Source organism: Staurois parvus, unplaced genomic scaffold, assembly GCF_062004578.1.
Source record: "Staurois parvus isolate SC_StPar_1 unplaced genomic scaffold, SC_StPar_1.0 ptg000625l, whole genome shotgun sequence".
NCBI classification, from domain to species: Eukaryota; Metazoa; Chordata; class Amphibia; order Anura; family Ranidae; genus Staurois; species Staurois parvus.
The window spans coordinates 946,335-960,966 of record NW_028318421.1 but is presented as its reverse complement, the minus strand read 5'-3'; the positions used below and the strand labels follow the sequence as shown (position 1 = coordinate 960,966).

The 14,632-nt window shown below is 37.0% G+C and overlaps 1 protein-coding gene across 2 annotated transcripts in view; it reads right to left on the bottom strand.

Annotated features, from left to right (window-relative positions):
• SH3RF3 (SH3 domain containing ring finger 3) overlaps nucleotides 1–14,632 on the bottom strand; it is a 565,551-nt gene that overhangs the window by 17,340 nt on the left and 533,579 nt on the right. For both annotated transcript variants that reach the window (XM_089693335.1, XM_089693336.1), the window contains one exon: nucleotides 2,234–2,568. In XM_089693335.1, coding sequence (XP_089549461.1) covers nucleotides 2,234–2,568 — 335 coding nt within the window. The remainder of the gene's footprint in view (nucleotides 1–2,233; nucleotides 2,569–14,632) is intronic.

The following is a 14,632-nucleotide window of genomic DNA, read 5'->3' as shown; positions in this document are numbered from 1 at the left end:
GAAGAGTGGGCAAATATTGCCAAGTCAAGATGTGCCATGCTGATAGACTCATACCCCAAAAGACTGAGTGCTGTAATAAAATCAAAAGGTGCTTCAACAAAGTATTAGTTTAGGGGTGTGCACACTTATGCAACCATATCATTTTAGTATTTTATTTTTACTTCCCTCCACCTAAAAGATTTCAGTTTGTTGTTCAACTGAGTTTTACAGTCTATAGGTTGTATTAAAGGTGGGAAAAGTTTTGAAATGATTTATCTTTGTCCAATTTTTTTACATCACAGAAACCTGACATTTTAACAGGGGTGTGTAGACTTTTTATATCCACTTTGAAAGAAAGAAATGCTTCAAATATATCACGCTGTGTGTAATGAATCTATATAATATTGAATTACTGAAATAAATGAATTTTTTGATATTCTAATTTATTGAGATGCACCTGTATATCTGTTGTGCAAGAATGTGTTTGCCTTACTTATATTACATCTGTCTTTAATAAATGTGCCACAAATGTTTATTCTGATTGTGCTGCTTTGACATTTCATGACATGTCATAGTACATTTATCACAAAGGAAAATACTGATCTATGTATCTGATCCTGGTGTCTAGAAATGAACGAATGATTACAAATCTGTTCCGTAAGCAATTAACCCTACATTATCTGGTTCACCAAAGATGCTGGTCCACCAATAAGTAAGTTTTTTGTTCTAAAGTTTTTTTTATTAACTTCATACAGGACATGCAAGTTTGTATCTCTATAACAAGAAAGTCAGCAAAAACAACTTTGGGATCTCCACTCCCGCATCTATGTCCTCCATTTGGTATATTCCACTGAGGGTGCAGGTCAGGCTAGGAGTCTGCCCTGACTCCATATATACTGCAGAACAAGAAGAGAAATCTCAGCCACCTCACACCATGCAAGCCTAGAATGTAATAGGTGATAGCAACCTCAGCCTAACTTTATCCAGTCCACGCCCCCGACATGCTTAGTTCCACCCACAATGCTTAGTAATGGAGGTGAAACGAGTCAGAGGGTATGGACTGGATGGAGTTAGGCTGAGGCTGCTATCACCTATAACACACTGGGCTTGCATGGTGTGTGGTGACCGAGATTTCTCTCCTTTTTCTGTGAAGAAAGTCAGCACGTTTGAGGCCCCCTGTTATACCGATAATAGTCCAGATGTTTGTGTGATTGCCTGAGGAAGGGTCCAAAAAAGCAGAGAACTCACACCATTAAAGCAAAGATCCTTGGCAAGGAGGTTTAAGAATGTTGGAGGAGGTTCTGTGTAGCCAATCTGTCTTTGGGTGGAGCAAATAAGATAACTATATCCCCTCAAGGTGAAATGGTATAAGTCTCCTTTTGGATGAAAAAAAGTCTTCACAGAAAATAATTCCCCCCCCCCCCCACACACACACACAGCTCTTTCATCTCTCAAATCATTGTATTCTTTCCCCTGCTGAATCTAAACCCTTTAAAAACATATGACCTAAACCAGGGTTAAAATTGGCTAAGCAAAACTCCTGAGTGACTCATCTTTGCAGCTTCCAGGAGATTGTCCCCTCAAGGTGAAATGGTATAAGTCTCCTTTTGGATGAAAAAAAGTCTTCACAGAAAATAATTCCCCCCCCCCCCCCCACACACACACACAGCTCTTTCATCTCTCAAATCATTGTATTCTTTCCCCTGCTGAATCTAAACCCTTTATAAACATATGACCTAAACCAGGGTTAAAATTGGCTAAGCAAAACTCCTGAGTGACTCATCTTTGCAGCTTCCAGCAGATTGTAGTCAATAATTATTTATACCAATATTAGTTGGTACAAACTCACCCATCTTTAATGTCTAGGTGGGGTCAGTCTGTGTTAGATTTCAATGTGCACAGACTCATCCATTATGAGGAGCCACACAAGTAGCCAAAAGGTATAGCTGCAGACCATGTGAGTCTGTAAAAGTGGTCCAAATGAAAAGCCCACCCTGTATCTAGATACTTCCTGTTGGAGTGATTTTATCTGTAATGGAATGCTTTATTTCCACTGTTACTCTTATTATGTAATTCATCTACTTAGCAGGCCAATAAATGTATGTTCTTTGTTCAGCTTCTTAAATATACATTTTTCCATAAACACCACTAATAAATGCATAATATTACAAGGTAGATAAAAAAAAAGCAGAACATTTCCCATGCATATCAAACTCCTTCACCGTTACATTTTTAGTTTTGAAGAAAATCTTACCTCTCTCTGGATAAGGATTTTGGTTCAGGTCGCACAGCCACCATTGCACAAGCTGGTTGCCTTACTGGAGAAGAAATAGAAAAATTGAGATCTAAAGAACCCGTTTTCCTGTGTAGTGGATGCATTCCCATTGCTCCTTGCATGTCACTTTCAATAGGACATGACCCAGCTCTTCCGTGGCTGGTCATGGAAAACTCAAGTCCTACTGCTCCTTGTATTACACCTTCAACAATAGCTTGGGGGTCGTGTGTTGGCGAGATAGATGGAGGAGAACGAGATTTTTTTTTTGCAGAGGCTCCAGCCAACAGCTTCAGCAGCCCACCTTTCTTCTCTCTCTGAAAGATAACATATTTTTCCTTATTAACAAATAGGCACTTACGTAGTTTATGTTACCAAATTAAATTGCTTTGTACATCTCCATTAAGCAACTCTCAAAAAAACAAAATAAAAATCAAATCTGATAAATATTAGCTGACATAGAGTTTTTCACATCAGGTGCTTTAAACTGTATAGAACAGCACTGATCAACACAGGCACAACTCAAGGACACAGAAAACAATTGTTTTCTAGGTACCCTGTTAACACCATACAGGTGCATTGTGTAAAAGTGCAACATGTCAGCATTTTAACTGCACTGCACAAGAACATATTATAAGGCACCACAGTGCATTGCAGAGTTGGGATTTTGTGACACTTCAATAAAGTTAAAAAAAATTTAAAAAGTGGAATGCACTGTAACAACACAACACATACCAGTGTGCTTGCATTATGCGGAACATAACGTGCACAAGCTGGTGTGAATAGGTGGTTATTCAATAAAGCAATGCAAGCATCAAGACAAAAAAAAATAGCAAAAGTCAGCTTCCATAGCAAAAACTCAATATGATTCTATATAAACTTTGCAGGAAATGTGATTACACAGTCAAAGCAATTGCAACAATGATAAGCCCACTTATTTCAATCGTACTACCGTTCAGCTTTCCTGCTTCACCCCTTTGTGCCTTAGGGCTTGGTAATTCACCACGATTCATGTGAAAGTTTAATTTGTTTGACATGCCTACTTAAGTCAGAAGACACCAGTCATATGTTATTTAGCCATTCATCCATGAATGCCATTGGATCAAGTTAAGAGAAAAACAGAACATACAGTTATATACTGTATATACAAATACACTTAGGCTGATTTACTAAAGGAGTTGAGAATCTTTACACAATAATATTCACTAATCATAGGAAAACCAAATTCCTGTTTAGTTATTTTTATCTGTGCATGACTGGAAAAAATATATTCACATTTACACATTTTATTGTGTGAAGATTCACAGCTTGATCAGTAAATAAGCCCCATTGTGTTACAATGCAAATGTTAGCTATCATCTTTATGATATGTTTACATGCGCAAAACAACTCCAGCAATTGATCCTAAGGTTGCATGTAGGCGGCAAACATGGTAATCAACTTCATTCCCTGCATACCTCATCTTAAATGTATGAATTAAATCTACTAAAAAATCATAGGAGTTGTGTATATGTTAAAAGTGTAATTGTCTGAAAATAAAAATAATTTTATTTGCATCTTCTTGACAATAGTATGAGCTTTTAGATTCAGTTTGCATAAAATACATGCATTAACGCCCTCCAAATGGATAGAGACACAAGAACAAAAATTAAAAAGAAATCATAAACATAAAAAGTAATTTTTAAGAATTTGTCAGAAATGTATGTAACTCTTAGCCATTTTCTTTTTTTTTTTTTTACAGTAAAATCAATTTTTCTAATAACATACAGGAAGAGTTAAAATGTGATACCAATGAACTGAATGTGATAGACATAATTCTGAGTAGCAATGACAACTGTGTCACACTAGGAGACAGAACTAAATGGAGTATGTCTTACCTACAGGAGACCTTGGAAACTTTGCATTGCCAGTTCCACAAAATCAATATACAGTATATATAGGTAATAATTTTTTGACTTTCTAGCCAGAGGTTCATGGGACCTTAGAGTCTACTTGCTGCATCTACAGTGCATACATGTTGAGTAACGTATCAGCCAGTATTGACAGCCATAACCAACTTTATCACCTAATGTTTCTCATATCAGACCCCATAAACTGCTGTCCCCTAATAATGCTTTTGTGGTAGCTAGTGTTCTTTGATACTAACCCAAGGTAGGTGCCCAAGTTGCATTGATACTTTTTCTCACTGAAATGGACAGGAATGGAAGAAAGAAAAACTAGCAACAGCTTACCCCTTCCTTGCTGGGTCCAAAATGAAAATTTAAAAAATGGGCTTTAGATATACTTTAATTGTTCCACATACAGTATATTACATTGAACAGTCCTAATTTCCAATCCCAATTCATACTATAAGACAAATACAAGGCTGAAAAAGATCTATCCGTCTGTAGAGTAGGTCATGAGAACTACTGTAAAAGACAGGTACACTTTGTAGTCCTCTAGCACTAATATACTGAATGGAAACACCTACTCATTTAAAATTTATTATTCATTTTCATTTGTCAAAATGCAATTATCAGTGTTAGTAATGCCTGCTGAAATCATCTATTCATCTATTATATTCCTATAATTTCTAACATTAAAATATTTTCCAGTCAAAAAAGAATAAAGGAAATGACAATATACTTTAGGAATCTGAGTCCTGGAATTTAACAAGTGTTCCTGAGCCAGCATTGAGTGCTTCATGTGTGTTATACTTTAATTCACTCTGCCTATGCAGCTGTGAATGTACTTAAGAGACTTTCAGCTACTTTAATAATGTTATTTGATTGAAAAATGTATTAAAATATGTCTTTATGCATACAGTATAAAAGAAGAGGCCGTGTGATTTAAGAAATAAAGTCATTCATTGGATGTTAACAATAGCTTGAACTACTGTTCAGAAATTACATAAATTAAAGAACAATGAGGGTGTAAAATCAATACATTCAGCAGCCACTTGGCCTGTTTTAGTAATGTAAGCCACCAGCATGAGAGGGCTTCCTATATTGCAAGTGTACAATCCAAATGCACACATTCCTGCATTAAAAATGGCTGTGTGTATAAGTGGATGCTGCAGCGGCCGTCAACTGGAACCGAACAGAATCAGCATGGGAGAATGTCACCAGCACACCGAGGATCACCAATACGTGTCCAAAAGTTTTACTGAACGATCACATAGTTACAGCAAGGCAATGTTTCAGAGTCTTGCAGGACTCGTTCATCAGGCATGTGGCCCACAGGCCTGATGAAGGAGTCCTGCGAGACTTCGAAACGTTGCCTTGCTGTAACTGTGATCGTTCATTAAAACTTTTGGACCCATATTGGTGATCCTTGGTGTGCTGGTGACATTCTCCCTTGCTGGCTTCCTATATTGACCCCATGAATAGGCTGTGTTGTAATCAAACCACAATATTCATGGTCCATTCGCACCTTTGCAGTACTGTGCATTAATACATGTGCATTTTTTCATGCATTAAGATGCACTGAGTTAAGACAAATGGGATGGCAATGCACCACAACATCTCAAAAATACTAATTTATCATTTTGCATTGTAGTGTGTTGCATCATATGGTTCAGAAACAGTCAAAATGAAAAAAAGCAATGTCAGAAAGAAGAAAAAAGTAAAAAGGCTGGTGATGAAAATAAATGTGTCGAAAATGTAAATGTGTAAAAGAATAGAAAAACTCCTAGGCTTTTCTTCAGTAAATTTATTGGATTGTATCTGGTTTCAGTACCAGTAAAATTTCTGGCAAAATAAGACGCAACAAAGCTTTCACTAATTGCGGTATTACCACCATTCAGCCACCCATGCAAACTCTAACAGCTAATAGGGCTGTGCGCATGCCGTGGCTGCAATGCTTTGTGGCCACAGCATTTTTAAGTCAGGCTGCATTGTTCAACAGGTAGCACCGCCTGTCAAACTTGCCAAACGCCTATTAAGAAGTGCTTGTCCCGCATTTGGAGCACATGGTCCTGCAATGCAAAATTGCTGATTGGCAAAAAAAAACCCCAAAGAAACACAGTCATTAGAAGACAGCAGTAACACCTCCTGAATGTCTGCTAGCCGCTACTATACTGCAGCAGATAGTGATCTCTGGTAACTATTGCAACACTGATAACACTGTTCAACAGGTAAAAAGTTTTGGGCATAAAATTAGCTAATCTTACATAATTTTGGGGTGCTGAAAACTAAAATGACCCTAAAAAATGTTGATTGGCTCTAGTTTCCATGATATATTCACCCATCTAATGACGTAAGCCATTCAAAATTATGATGCAACTTCAGCTGCATATTGCGCAATTGATACTGGTGACCAATAGAAAATTGCATGTATACTGAGATGATGCAATATTAGCCTTTAATTGCATCACTTCACTGCATAAAAGCTGCAGTATCTGTAGCTGATTGTAGTTCGACAGCGTCTTTACATTTCGTTTTATGCTTATATAGGCTACTCAGTAATGCCTCGAACTTGTGTGAATAAAGCAGATAATTTCTGCTATATCTGCGGTGAAATAACTTTTATCTCACAAAAAAGGAGGATAACAGGAATGATTAAGAAAGCCTACAACTTGTATTTTGGCTGCAAGATAGGAAACCAGGACAAGAGCTGGGCACCACATATATGCTGCAATTCTTGTGGGACGGCACTGGAGCAATGGTTGAATGGAAAAAAGGCATCTATGCCTTTCGCTGTGCCAATGATTTGGAGAGAGCCAACAGATCATGTTAGTAATTGTTACTTTTGTATGGTGCCTCCAATTGTAAAAGGGCTAAATAAGAAGAAAAAGTTATCTGTGCACTATCCAAATATTCCATCGGCAATACGTCCAGTTCCTCATGGAGAGGGGCTACCAATTCCTAAAGCACCAGAATCCTTCGTGGTTGAGTCAAGTGAGGAAGAACCTGAAGCGTGTAGTCACGTGCAGTTGTAAGAGATAGCCCTTTCCTCGAATACAAGAGAAAAGCCAAGAGAAGCAAAACCGACACAAACTGAAGACAAAACTAGTGAGAATCCCAAGTATTAAAATGATTCAACTTAGCTTATGGCTATAATTTTTCTTGGTAATCCTATGCAATATATTATGCCATTTAGGCTTTGTTATGTAGTCAATATCACTTGCTTTATATTTGTGGAAAGACATCTATCTATATAATTATTGTGCATTATGTAGTCATTACGCCTATAGTAGAAAACTTTCTGTTTACAGAAAAACTAGAGCCAATTGACAAATTTCATTGTTATATTTGAACTCAGAATGTGAAATTCATTAAGAAATGGATCCTTTTGTTTCCAAAACTGGCAAAAAATAAAAATTTGTTGAACAGTGTAATCTATTAGCTCATCAATTTAGTAACTCCTACTATATTAACTAAGTTAACTCAGAATTCGTTTAGCAATTTTTCAATGGCAGGGGAAAGGGTTAGATCCTTTGTCAAGTTTGCATCACTGTCTGGGGAGATTCCCTACTCCGTTTGTTTGTATTACTGTTATCAAAGAAAAAATGAGGGGAAATCCAAAATGTTTGTGTTGTCCCAAGAACAAACAATAAGGAGAAATCTTCCGATAGTGACAACATTCGAAGAGGGAAATTTATCTCACTTTAGGAGATTTCTTCAAACTTCCTCTTTTTTTCCTTGGTCCAGGAAGCGAAGGGAATCTTCCATAATAGTACACATACAGCAAAGACTGAACAGGCAGGGGTTTTAACCCTTCCCTGCTCTGTCCAAAACAATAAAAGGTTCAACTTGACTTTTGACATCCAATCCCCAAGTCCTGCCTTCCCCTTATTCTCCTTGTTCATTCTTGTTTATTGTGTCAGTACAATGAACTACAAGCCACTTACTGAGAAAGGGAAAAAAATACTGTAATCTGTCTTTAAAATAACCACAATATCGTCCCCTCTCTCTTAGTATGTCCATTAGACTACAGTTGTCTATGTAATCCTGCATCTTCCCCTGGGGCCTCTAAGTGATCCTAAAGAGGTAACAGCACTGGTGAAAGCTACAGGCTGCTGCTCCATTTTTTAACTCTCAAGCACCACATCAACATGAGCAGAAATGGTATCTCTATATCTGGGAGTTATGGCAGCTTCCTGTGACTCCTCAGGGACAACATCATCTGGAAATAATTTATGAGACTCTTCCGTCAGATACAGTCTCTATAGCTTAGCTAAGCGGCTGAAAAGGCTGCAGGTAATTTTATCTTTATTTTGCAGGGAAAGACACTGAGGTACGCTTATTGCCTCTGTGGTCAGTGTCAGGCATCAAGGGCCCATAAACTTGTGTATAAATATGGTGAAATCTCCAAGGCTAATACCAAGGAGGGTTCCAGAGGATGGGGGGAGGAGGGAGAAAAGAAGCAAAGGATGGGTGGTTATGTTATTCATCTGCCTCCCCTCTCCCCTTGCCCAATCACAGATTACCTTGCATTTTGTGAAAGGAATACAAGACATGTAAAGAATGAATTGGGGGGAGTAAACAACACAATCACTGACTGTACAAGCACTGGAACTCAGAGCAGCAGAGAGGAAAGATCAAAGCAGTAGTATCTAGAATACAACTACAATTTTTAGCATCTCCAGTAGTCATCTGGACGTAGTATATCTAGCATTAGAAGAAACTTAGCTGAACCAATGACAAATAAAAAATTTTTTTTTTCCTAAACTTAAACTTTAACTCGGTACAATTATGTGCAGGTGAAAATGCAAAATTCCAGTCTGTTTTGCTTTCTGCAGTCACACATCATAGTAAGGGATGAGTGGATTATTAAAGCATATGCATTATTTTACTAATTTAATTATCACTTTTCCTGAGGCATCTACATAACAGTTTCAACATTCACTTATGTTTCTGACCACAAAGTAAATGAAGCGTGTATATTTCTAGTATTTATATCTACTCATAGATATTCTGTTTCATATGTGAGACATAGGTCAGTAACCTTTGTGATTCGTTCAATTCAATCTGTAGTGAATAGATTGGTAAACTACTGGAGAAAAAAAACTAGAACAAATTTTAATTATGCTGAAATGAATGCATCCATTTGGTATTGGACCACCTATTCCAAGTGATAGAAATGCTCAGTTTATTGATATGAACGTGTCTTTAACATTTCAGTTTTTGTTACAAGATAACTAGCTGGACTCTTTAAACTCTAGCATGCCTTCTTGGTATGACTGTCTTGTCGAAGTTCCTGGTTTTGTTCACACTACTACGAAGTGTTATTCCTTCTGCTGAACTCCCGCTCAGTTGTAAAATAAATGAAAACTCCATCACGGAGCATGAAAGGAATGGGATCTTGTAGGTGGAAATCAGTCTCACCACCAAAATCCTCTATCGCAAAAAGCCATCATTATTTGAATTCACCAGTACCTACCCAGGACTGAAAGATCAGGTTTGGGTGGAATGGCTCTTTGTTGTTTAGACACCCCTAAATATGCATTTGCTTTTATTTGGTGCAGCTGATATGTTACATGCAGGTTAAAGAACTGTCATCTCTTCAAAAATCAAAGTATGGAGGAATACATTTCTTTACATAAATCTGCAATCTACTTTGTCATAGCACACTTGACAACAGTGGCAGCTGTCAGACTGACCATTCATCAAACGTGACATTTGCAGCAGGTGAAGCCAAGGCCCAAGACAACATGATTGAAGCATGAATCATTTGGTAGCCAACTGGAAAACAACCAGCACTGTGGGAAAATGTAACCTTCAGGCACTTTGTCAGAAGCTTCAGTGGATATATTACATGTGTATTAACAGGACCTACAAGTCATAATTGTCAAGCAATATTTTGTGTTCAATTTTGTTTAGTGAAATAGATTTTAATGCACTGCTCTCATTCACCATATGCTCTTAAGTAATCACAGAAATTAGTAACAGTATACAACATATGTGCCCTGTCATATTTAATTACTGCATGTACAATGCACACAAATTCTAATACAGCTGCAATAATGCCGTAGAAATGAAAACAAAGGCACAAAGCATTTCCAGTAGAACCCCAGGGAATTGTTCTTATAATAATTATTTGTGAACAGACACCAGCTGACATTTTACAGAAGTTGTTTTATACAATAGAACTTTTAATAAGGATTTTTTTTTTTTATGAAAGTAGCACTCCAAGTAGACAGCTAAATAGAAACAGGTATTTGAAATGTTTACCTGTCAAAATATTTGAAATTTGAAATAATTTGAAATTCTGTACAGCAAGTGATTTACTCCCCTAGGCCACACAGTTTGACCAGAGACGTTATATTCCTGTTGCAACATCCATTATCAGCATCTGCCCTGTAAGCAGAAAGGTAACATAGGAACTGGCTATGTAGAGTGATAAGAACGTGTAAAGCATAAGACTGGTTGAACAGAATTCCAAATCCTTCAAAAATGGAAAATATTTTGTATATATGTATTTCAACGATTTCACCTAGAGTATTTAGCTGTTGCTGGTTCTTCTTTAATAAATAAATAAATAAATATGAACATATAATTTACATATAAGAAGAAATAAGACAGCCTGACCTGTAAAAATTTCCATGGTTCAACACCATGCTTGAGGTTTAAATCAGTGAGAGCTCTATGTGTCCTCCCACAACTCTGACACCCTTTTTCAATACAGTAACTGGACAGTGTATGTACTAAGAACACAATACAAACATTACTGTAGTTCAGCAATGTGAATTTTTGCAAAAATGCCAATGGAATATTCAAAGTGGAATTTTGCTGTTACTAGATTGCTCAGCTACATGCAACAGAATAAATGTGAAGGGTAAAGAGAATTATAAAATTTGGGGTAAAATTTTTTAAATTGTTTATCAATACAAATTTAAGATATATACCTGCTTTCTTAACATGATTTTTACCAAATAACAAAGTACGGGCTGTATGTAGACAAAGGATCACTTGAGCTGCTGAGAGCTGTACACGTTTTTTTTTTAAATTTAATTTAAAGAAGTAAGGAATTAAAAGCAAAGCAAAGCAATTTTAATATATATGTACCTGTCTTAAAAAAGAAGGCAGGTAATTTTATAACAAATAAAAAAATGTATACAAAACCTCTACACATTACCTTTAAAAGAAACATCACGCTTTCACAAGATATGTAAGCTATTGCACAACTTTCAATCTTTTAGGTTGCATTACAATACTGTAATCATAACAACATGATAAAAACAAGCAAATATGATTAGCTATATAGTATGTGTACAAATGTACAAGTGAAAATATACCTGGAAGCCGTGCGATAAGAAAAACGTAACGTTCTTTACATACTTTTGCTTTATCGCCATTCCACCAATGAAAAAAAATGAATTAACTGCATTAATCATGATCATGATAGTATAAAAAATAAATCAGTAGAAAACATTAGCTGTTAAAAAAAACTACAGAAACAATTTCCAGGAAACCATTGGTTTTAAAAATATAATACAAAATGATAATTCTAAAAGCAAAACAAATTAAATTTAGTGCAATAAGGAGCTTATTACTTAATGTATTTTTTTGCTATTCTTACCAAACATAAGCAGTTTTAATAGTTATAAAAGGAAAAACTGTTTGCAAATTTAGCTCACAATTACAATTGTTTTGTGTCTAGTGTCCATATGCATCAGATATCTGTTGGGTGGAATGCCACAAAGTACTGAAGATACATTATAAGCTTTGCTGCTTTGCAGTGTCATTCATTTTGAATGGCACCCCAAAGAACTAAGACAATGAACATGCATTGCAGTGAGCCGTAATACACAGTAATGCACCACTGTGTGTTGAAGTGCCTTAGAGATTTTGTGGCAAGTCTGATTTGTGGGACATTTTGGTGCTGGTAACACATTGATTTCAATATACTGCTTTAACCAGCGCATGTTACTATGCAACATGTAATGGGTCCCAATGAACTATATATTTTTTTTCATTCATCTTGCATTACATAGTTACATAGTTAGTCTAGCTGAAAAAAGACAAAAGTCCATCCAGTTCAACCACTAAAAAAAAAAAAAAGTTATATACCCACAGTTGATCCAGAGGAAGGCAAAAAAACCCAGCAAAGCATGATCCTGCGGGGGAAAAAAATTCCTTCCTGATCCCCCGAGAGGCAATCAGATATTCTCTGGATCAACTTTACCTATAAATGTTAGTATCCAGTTATATTCTGTGCATCTAGGAAAGAATCCAGGCCTTTTTTAAAGCAATCCACTGAGCTGGCCAGAACCAAGTCTTGAGGGAGTCTATTCCACTTTTTCACAGCTCTCACTGTGAAGAAACCCTTCCATGTTTGGAGATTACATTTCCTTTCCTCCAGACATAAAGAGTGCCCCCTTGTCCTCTGTGATGACCTCAGGGTGAATAGCTCTACACCGAGTTCACTATATGGACCACTGATATATTTATACATGTTGATCATATCCCCCCCTTAATCTCCTCTTCTCAAGAGAGAATAAATTCAGTTCCTCTAATCTTTCCTCATAGCTGAGCTCCTCCAAGCCTCTTATCAATGTGGTTGCCCTTCTCTGTACTTTCTCCAGTTCCCCAATATTTTTTTTGTGAATTGGTGCCCAAAATTGAACTGCATATTCCAGATGAGGTTTTACTAATGATTTGTACAGGGGTAATATGAAATCTCTCTCTCTCTGGAGTCTACACCTCTTCTAATACAAGAGAGGATTTTGCTCGCTTTAGAAACCGCTGCTTGGCATTGCATGCCATTATTAAGCTTGTGATCTACCAGAACTCCCAGATCCTTCTCCACCATTGATTCCCCAAATTCTACCCACCATAGTATGTATGATGCATGCATATTCTTAGCCCCCAAGTGCATAACCTTACATTTATCTACATTAAACCTCATTTGCCACATAGTTTCCCAATTAAACAGTGCATTGAAGTTGGCTTGTAAGTTGAAGACATCCTGTAAGGACGTTATTCCACTGCACAGCTTGGTGTCATCTGCAAAGACTGAAATGGGATTTGTAATTTCAGACCCTATATAGTTTATAAATATATTACAAAGTAAGGGTCCCAACACTGAACCCTGGGGTACACCACTGATGACCCCAGACCATTCAGAGTATGAATCATTAACCACTACTCTCTGAATACGATCTTTTAACCAGTTTTCTATCCATTTACATACAGATTTTTCCAAGCCCGTAGACTTCACCTTACACATTAGCTGTGTGTGGGAAACTGTTTCAAACGCTTTTGCAAAATCCAAGTATACCACATTCACTGCCACCCCTCTGTCCAAGGTTTTGCTTACCTCCTCATAAAAAGTAATCAGATTTGTTTGACAACCTCTGTCTTTCATGAATCCATGCTGTCTGTTGCTTAAAATATTTTTTTTCCAGCAAGAACTCATCTATGTGGTCTTTTATTAAACTCTTCAGTATCTTCCCAACTATAGAAGTTAAACTAACAGGTCTATAATTACTTGGTAAAGATTTTGATTCCTTTTTAAATATTGGCACCACATTTGCCTTATGCCAATCCTGTGGTACTATGCCAGTCATTACAGAGTCCCTAAAAATTAGAAACAATGGCTTTGAAATGACATAGCTCAATTCTTTAACCTCCCTGGCGGTATTCCTGAGTGTAGCTCGGGGTTAACTTTCAGTACCAAAAGCGGTAACCCTGAGCTACACTCGGGATCACCCTGAAGCGTTGCTCAGGGATTCCTTTGATCACTTACCTTGTCCTTCGCTCCCGCGCGATGTCCCCCCTGTAACGTCCCTGGCCATCTCCTCCGGCCGATGCCGGAATCCATCTTCCGGGTTCCGTTCCCTGTGAACATCAGGACGTACGGGGACGGAACCAGCGGGAAATTCAAAAATTTTAAAAGTGACATTCACTCAATACACTAAACTCTCATAGTATAACATTACTGTATCAAACCATTTCACATACATTTTGTCCCGAGTGCTTTGTGCTGTGCACTGCCTTCATTTTTACTGTTATTTCTGGCTGGAAACTGAGAAAAGTCCATGGCATCCAAATAGCGTCCCTTTAGGTCAAAAGTGGTTTTAAACCAGCTAGAGAACAGCGATAGTAAATTAGAACCACTTGCAGAATTGAGTGATAATGATTTGTGGGGAAATTCTTCATCAGATACTGAAAACAATTTTGCGACTAAGCTCAGTGATGTGCGAACTTGGCGCTCTATTTCAAATTTCAGTGTTTTTGGTTTGATTACATTATTGAATTAAATGTATTATTATATTATAATTGTTTATGATTATTATTATATTATAATTTATTATTTCTTGTTTCAAATTTTATCATACCCGGGATGTTTACTAGACTCTTGTACGGACAGATTTCAGTTAGTTATTCCTAAGAATTACAGGCCTACAATAAAAAACAACATATTTCCATGCAACAAAATGTACCGCTTTGAGCACAG